Source organism: Xenopus laevis, chromosome 1L (genome assembly GCF_017654675.1).
Source record: "Xenopus laevis strain J_2021 chromosome 1L, Xenopus_laevis_v10.1, whole genome shotgun sequence".
Taxonomy (NCBI): domain Eukaryota; kingdom Metazoa; phylum Chordata; class Amphibia; order Anura; family Pipidae; genus Xenopus; species Xenopus laevis.
Window position 1 is genome coordinate 62,484,733 of NC_054371.1, and position 8,466 is coordinate 62,493,198.

The following is an 8,466-nucleotide window of genomic DNA, read 5'->3' on the forward strand; positions in this document are numbered from 1 at the left end:
TTCTCAGAGATATTTCTTTGCATTTATCCTAGGAATTGGTCTTTGGTGACCTAATTTCCAAATGTGTATACATTAATCAAATATACTATCAGTGAACCAAACAATTTACTAGAGATTCAATGTAATCCAGGATTCAGTTCAGTATTCTGCCGAATCATAGCACATAATGAATTGAATCTGAATTCATTGGACATTAAATTGATTGAATACAACTTTTTGATTAACTATTTATATATTTTTTTTAGGGATGCACCGAATCCAGGATTCGGGTTGGGATTCAGCCTTTTGCAGCTGGATTCGGCCAAATCCATCTGCCCAGACGAACCGATGCCGAATCCTAATTTGCATATGCAAATTAGGGGTAGGAAGGGAAATCGTGTGACTTTTAGTCACAAAACAAGGAAGTAAAAATGTTTTCCCCTTCCCACCCCTAATTTGCATATGCAAATTAGGGTTCGCATTCGGTTCGGTATTCAGCCGAATCTTTCACAAAGGATTCGGGGGTTCGGCCGAATCCAAAATAGTGGATTTGGTGCATCCCTAATTTTTTTTTTTCTTGTGAATATGCAAATTAGTTATTTTAGATTTGATTTAGTATTTGCCAGAATATTTTGTGGAGGGTCCAGTGTTCAGCCAAATCCAAAATGTATGAACTTCATGCATCTCTAATAAAGGTGTGGGACCCTGTATCCAGAAACCTGCTTTCCAGAAAGCTTTGAATTAGGGCAGGGCTTGCTCACATTTTATGCATTTTATGCTAAGAATACTAATTTTTAAAATAATTATTTTTTCATATATAATTATAAAACAGTTGCTTGTACTTGATGGTTACTAAGCTGCATGAATCCATATTAGTGGCAAAAAAATCCTATAATGTTTACATTATTTTTAGCAGAGTCAAGGTATGGTGATCCGAATTTCGGAATGATTTCTTATCTGGAAAATCCCAGGTCCCTAGAATTCTAGATAATGCATACTGTACAGTACCTGTATTACAAAATAGTTTTTTAAGAGATGCATATAATTGTTTGCTTTGCCTTTGTTTGTTGTTGGTTTGCTTTGTATGTTACTATTAAAAACCCATTGTATCTGTTACAGCAAAATGTGAACCAGAGTGTCGGCATGGAGGCGTCTGCGTGAGACCAAACAAGTGTTTATGTAAAAAAGGATACTTGGGCCCACAGTGTGAGCAAATGGATAGAAACGTCCGGAGAGTGGCCAGGGCAGGTATTCTTGATCAGATCATTGACGTGACGTCATACTTGCTGGATCTGACCAGCTACATTGTATAGTGATCTCGGACTGCTTGGATAATCCATCTAACTGGGCATTTATTTTTTAAAACATGTACATTTTCTAAAAGGACTTTGTAATTCTGCTCTAAATCCCTGTGTTTTAAAATTATTTTATTAATTTAAATATATTGTCCATAAAGGTGAGCTTGTGTGTGTAATTTATGAATATTTGAGTGCATATGTATGTGTGAAGATATAGACATATCCATTTATTAAACATTCTGATATTTCAAACACTGGCTGCAGCATGGTCATGTGAACAAAATTATATATCGGATTGTTTTAAAGGTAACATTAAACCAATAGACATTCACATCAAAGTGCAGTATTGTATTATTAATAGCAGTCACCATGTGGGAGGGACATAAACGAAAAAAGGTCTCTGCAATCGATGTATATATCCTGGTTTCTTTTCTTTCTATAAGTTGAGATCTACAGAGAAGCTCTAATAATTAGCACCCAGCCTTGGGTAATATGGACATGTTATGCATAAACATCTATAGAAAAGCCACATTTCTGTTCAAATGCCAAGTATCAAAATTTCCGCAAAAATACATTAAAACAGATGTTTTTCCAGTTCCATCGAGGATCAGTTACTATTCTGTAAAGCCATACAAATATTGGTCAAAGTCTTTTTTACTGGGGTCAGAGCCCCCACTGCCATCACATTTTGGGCATATTTTTAAAAGCGAGAACAAGCAATTTACCATATAATTTAAATATACTTCATATTTATATACTTCATTCCCATAAATTAAAACATAAAAACAGTTGTCCTGTCTCATATTGCAGCGAGAACATACCTCAGTGTAGAATAAGGGAATTATTATGTACAATATGCGATTTACAATGTAGATGTTCTCTACATTCCACCTTAGTTAGGGGACATTTCTGCTACCTTAGAACTTGAGGGTTTTTTTTCACTGTGTGTGTTTGTTCAAATGCACATACAATTCTTACTGAAATCAATCTCCTTTTACTGCAAGGGGCCTGACCATGTCACACTTTAAACTCTGGGGGTAAATTGGAGGCGTTTGCCACCCCTTTCAAGTTACATCTGGAATTGTTGTGTTAACATTCAAAACAGAACAATAAACCCACCACAAGGAAAAATGGTTAGTTTCCACAAAATTCGTACCAGAAAATGAACCATCATTCCAAGAAAATTGAGTAATTTGATCCTCGATTGATTATTTGCAGCGAGCCAGAGACTAATAAAAATAGAATGCCTTGTATTTTATGTTAACAACCACAATCTAAAGAAGAGATTTTTAAATAAGGCGTCTTTATCAAAGAAAACATCAGTTCTCTTTGTTTCTTTATTAAATTCACATCTTTACCGGGGGAAGAGCAATACGCTTTCTTAAATTACTGATGGTTAAAAAAGATTTATTTTAAAACCTAGAGATGAAAATATGAGCAACACACTCCCATAATAATGTCCGTGCCTCTGCCAGAGTGGTAAGGGCTATATACCATCTCAAAGTTGATCTTTAGTAAGGATGTGTTTTAGAGAAGCTCTTAAAAGTAGTAAAATGTGATATCTCCAAAACTCATTATACAAAATTTGGCGGCACCAGATTTATTCTGTGAATGTTTATAAAAGAAAGCTGTCAGATAATAAACCTTATCATGTTTTTCAGCCATTTTCTTGGCATATTGTGTAAAGTTTTACAACATTTTAAAGCAATGTAAAGAATATTTAACAAAACTTTGTTTGATTTGTAGACACATTTACATCTTTCACTTTTTACATGGCCCACCATCTAAGGTTATAGTGGCTAAGTTTAAAAGTCAAAAACATTAAACATTAACATTACCATAGTTTATTTTAATACTCAGCAAATTACAGAGAAGTTCATTTCCATATTCTTGTTTATTAGCTTTATCATATTATTCTGATTTTATTACTGCTACAAAACTCTAGCATGTAAAATTTTCAAAACATTCTATATTTAACATCCTCAATACAGGGGGGTAAACAAGACTACATATTTTTGTTAGTGTGTACTTTTGATAGTTTAATATCGACAAAATGAGTTTTCACTGTTTTGGTGAATGGAAATGAAGGAAGTGAAATGCAAAGGCAAACAAACTATTTTGCCTATCTCTAATACAAAAGACTTATTTTAAACGTTTCCATGTTTATTTTAATCATGCCTTTCATAATTTAAAAAAAAATGTTTTGGCCCTTCAATCAGTTGAAGGTTCTACAAAAAAATAGCACACCTTTTCTAACGAAGAATTTAAATGCAAGAAAGAAATGATTAAATGATTGCCTACACATCTAGTGAGTAACATGTACACTGAACAAAAGCAGAAGGCTAGAAGGGCATAAACACATTTACTGGTAAATTATTCAAACAGAACAACCAGATGAGCACCATTAATAGCCAAGGCTTTAATGCAGTTTTGCATTTCGCTTTCCGTGGGTTACAAATACCAACTAAGTCCGGGCTTCCTAGTGAATATGTAAACCACCAAAAAAAAAAAAAACACACTTGTCTGCATCTATTTGTCCGACAAGTAATTATTCCTATTTTTTGTGTTTATCTAATTGATTGCATTTTTGAGATTGAAAGATTAATGAAAGATCTATTCTTTAAATCGGTCACGTGAAAATGGAAATGAGCTCAGAAATCTGGATTCAATTCTCCGCGAACAATAAAAAGTGCATTCATAATGTTGAACAATGTAGATTCAGTTGACAGCCAATTCAAAAAAGCATCAGACTGAAAATAAGCATGAAGGCCAAATTGCCCTTTTACCCCAGAAAAGGGTGGTCCTGTTTAGTCATAGGAGTACTTCATTGGCAATACACTGTGACAGGTTCCCCAGTGAACTAAACAGCCTGCATCTGCAGGTTAATAGCAGCCCTTTATGCCTCATGCTTTCTCTCTTTATTTTACTGACTAAATTCCCATACAGCGTTTTAACACTTAACTTAGAAAAGGAGCCTTGACGTCTGTTTTGCAGATTGACCTCGCTGTCCAATTTTCTCTTATTCAACGTGGGTGACATTAATAAAATGTGAACTTCTTTCAACAGATGAGCTATCTAAATGCACGAAACCACGTTGTTTCGTAGAACAGTTTACATTTCTGACAAAAAAAGATAAGCAATAATTAAATAATGCCGGAAAAGAAAAAAGGGCTCAGCCTGGCAAGTACTAAATATTGATTTCGTTCACGGTATTAAAATAAAGCCTGCTTTCTCTTTATTTGCTCAAGGGAATGACACTATAAGCATCGCATTTACAAAAAGGGTCTTTGATCAAATAATGATTCTTAATAGATAACAATAGACTGTGTCAGCTTGCCATTGTCCTTACATAAAACAGCTTGCTTACTGTTATTTAATGGACTTCTGCTCATACTCTAGAATTGTTTTAAAGGGCTCATATATTTAGTTGTAGGAAAGTTTGGCGAACTAATTGTCTTATACATCATTTAAGTACATTTGTATAGGCTAGAGATTAAGGGCAGCAAGATTCAAAACTGGATATGTTGCCCTTTAAGTTTAAAAGTTTAAAAGGAAACTCTGACAAAATGGTTTATTTATCAAAGGGTGGAAACGGCCACAATTCACATTTACTTGCGTATATGATTGTATTTATTAAGAGGCAGAAGTGAGACTTTGAAAAAATATGGAAAATTCCTATACAATTAAATAGAGTGCTGTGAATCTTCACTCTTAGCTGATCATGCCCCAAAATGAAAGATAGTCAAACCTTTTTACAGCAAGTTGTTGGCTGCAGATTTTATTCTAGTAAAAAAATATTAATGTTCACTAGGAGCCTTCTCTTGCCCTAGGGGCATCTATGTCTCTATACCTGTATGTTCTTTTACTTTAAGTTTATTGTAAATGTTCCTGCTTATGTTTAAATATCCTTACTGATTCATGGAAGGGCAGTTTGTTTGTTAGAACATTATTCTGGGTTCATGAAGAATGTTTTGGCAAATAACAATTAAGCGGTTAAGTAGGCTCACACTTTATCATTGAGCTGTACATTGAACACTGTGATCTGAATTTCTCCTTCTATATACTGTATATTATATTATATTATATTACTGAGATACTGTATATTTCTGAATTTATCCTAAGGAGCCAAGAGATCAAGGTGTAACAAATCTAACTAAAAAGAAAGGAAATTAGAATACATGTTATGTTGCCAATCTAATGCTTTCTTTGGGTGTAGATAATCATTTCTTAAAGCACAAGAAAAAATTAAGTTCAAATAAAGACTACATTTGACAGGGTCCAGCAGCCCATAACATCCAATCAGTTTAATTCCGTTATTCTTCTACATTTGCCTAGTTTAAAAAATTTGCAAAAAATTGGAAGGTGAGATTTTCTTTTTATTTTCTGTATATTTTATTATTTTCCTGGTCATTGTGGTGATCTCACCATGGGCACTTCCTGTTCAGCCATCATCATCATCATCAAAAAGATTGTATTTGTGCCAGAGAACAATGCTTATTCTTTTGGAACTACTGCAGATGTATCATCATACCCAGGACCCAATATCCTGCAGATTACATTTTGCTGCTGTGTTTTTGAGCTACAGCACGTCCTGGGGATGACATTTCTGCAGTGGATATAAAATGCTGTCAGTCTGTATGGCTCTTAGCTCTCCGTTTTTTTTGCTAAGTTTTCTCTTTCCATTCTCACAAAGCAACAGATCTGCTTGTTTTATGGCTATTGGACCATAGTGGCCAGAGTTCCTATCTGCAACCCATTATTTGCATCACTTAGAAAGCTTAGAAAGGCAATGTTAAGATGCCTGACACCCACGCAATTAGCATCAAAATACACCTATATATGTATTGTGGCCCCCAGCTTATAAATGTTTCTCTTTTTTCTAGGCTGATACCACCTCATGCCTATTCTTTCACCCACCATAGAGGAAATATGGCTTTATCTCCCACCTGCCCCTTGGCCTCAGGCCTTCACCCTCCTGGCTGCACTAACTTGTACCCAGCAAATAGGAAACGTCACTGAATTACAATGTTGATTTTCCTGTTATGTATTTGGGTGAGATGTAAATGATGTTGCTCTATAACTTATGGGTCTCCATTCTTATTAAAGTCGGTCTCCATGATTCCCCGATTACTTTTCTTTTTATAAAAATAAAAGAGAAGCATAACTGATTCAGACCCAAATCTTTGGTCACAAAGGTTATTCCCCAACTGCTTTTGGGAAGCACACACACGATTATTGTACAGATAATAGGAAATACGAGAAAGTGTGGAGTAAATTGATTTCTGCTAGTACCGCAGTTCTGTGTAACATATTGCCCTTCACAAGTTGTAATCACATTTACCAAACAACCAGTATCTGGTTCCATTTTCAGACCTGGTCTTTGAGAGTTGGCAATATGAATGCTCCAAATGAAACTACAGCATTATTGCCTATAGGATGTTAAGGAGGTTGATTACTGCTTGAGCTCTGCGCATTGATACATTACTTAAGCAAACCTTTAATTGGGTATTTAATAGGCCTTTAAGAAATATTTCAACCAAAAACAAAAGAATTGTACCCAACATCCAAGGACACACCTTTAATAATAATAATGCTAACAGGCTTTAAACTTTATGTACATTGACTGTAATTCCTGTTTTAGATTTCATTTAACAACAATATGGTGGCTCCAGCTACGAGTCGAGACAAAATAATAACAGTGTGTGAGTGCTGGTGAGTGCTGTCGAATTAGGTGTTGTCTGTCTTTGTTTGAACCCTTTGAACATGTTATACAAGAAAAGGGAATCATTTTGTTAGTCTGCTGTAACTGTTTACATGATTTAGTGATAGGTCTTCCCGTGTCTGCAATGAATCCTAAATATTAATGCCAACAAATATACCTTGTATTTATTCTGTATATGTTCTCACTGTACAGTACCTATGTATTGAATGTATTACTAACACTACCATTTTTAGGAAGCCATTTATCCATACATGGATAAATGATCCATTGATTTGCCATTTTTTTTTTCATTCACAAATGTAATTTATCTGAGCAGAATTGTGTAAAATAAACACAATCATACATTTATTAAAGTTTCTACCAGTAGAAAAATTAAGTTAATATAAATTCTATGCTTAACAAATATTCCTGTGTTGGGAAAATGGAATTTTCACCATGTTTCTATGACTCAAACAAATAAAGTCTTGTATTTATATTTTCTTAGCATTTAATGTGGGTCTGGTACATTTTTACAAAAACTATTATTTTAAGAATAAAGACTGAACATGTTGGACTTTCTGAGTAGATGCTGTTTGTTATCCATTCTGTGATGCTGATATAGTTAATAGTGATGTGCGGGCTGGCACTGAAACCCACGCGTTCGAGCCGACTCCTGCACAAAATCTTCGGTTCGGGACCTAGTACTTCTGGTGCCGGAATTTATAGACTTCCGCCTGCCCCCGCCCATTTTGTGATGTCACTGCGGGGCGGGTCTTTAAAAAGAGGGCAGTAGCGGGCCCGACCCGGGTGCGGTTTGGGAGGGGGCGGGTTTGGGTCGAGTGCAGGTTGACAAATTCATTTATAAACACTGCGTAAATTTGCACCTGGGCAGTAACCCATAGAAACCTGTGAAGAACTTGCCATTGCACCCACGGTGGGGACCCTGCTGCGTCCACTTCGGTCCACGCTGTCCTTCTGGGTTTAGCGATCCTTCGCTGATCCTCGGCTATATATACGCAGGTCGCGTCATCGTTCTGGCACGAAATTCAAATATTTAAGGGTGCAGGCGCCAATTCTACATTGCCCAATGTAAAGGTCTATTTTTTTTGTTGCTCCTGGGTGGTATATTCTGTGTTCCTGCCTGTTCCTGTTGTCTACGTCCGCTGCCTGTCCAGAGCCTAGCCTGTTGATTGACTTCTCTCTTGGATCCTGCTCTGTACTTCGTATTCATTGTGTTTGACTCAGCCTGTGACCTTGACTACCCTTATGTCTACCGAAATCTGTACTGCCTGCGCCTGTTTGTCATCGACCTGGCCTGCCCCTCAACCACATTTCTTGTTCTCCATTCCTGTACTACGTGTGGTTCTCTTGCCTGCCCAGAACTCTTTCCCTGGTCCTCTCACTATAAGAGCTGGCTGCGTCTGAGTAGCGGAGGGCTCATCCAGAAGCGAAAGGTGGTTGTTATAAGCAGAAGACTGAGCCGCGACC

General features: G+C 36.2%; 1 protein-coding gene across 2 annotated transcripts in view; it reads left to right on the plus strand.

Annotated features, from left to right (window-relative positions):
• hhip.L (hedgehog interacting protein L homeolog) overlaps window positions 1-7,552 on the plus strand; it is an 84,750-nt gene extending 77,198 nt beyond the window's left edge. The window contains exons 13-14 of one of the 2 annotated variants that reach the window (XM_018268346.2): window positions 1,099-1,227; window positions 6,161-7,552. In XM_018268346.2, coding sequence (XP_018123835.1) covers window positions 1,099-1,227; window positions 6,161-6,165 — 134 coding nt within the window. In that variant the 3' untranslated portion in view covers window positions 6,166-7,552. 2 annotated transcript variants of the gene reach the window in all.
• The last annotated feature ends 914 nt before the right edge of the window (window positions 7,553-8,466 follow it).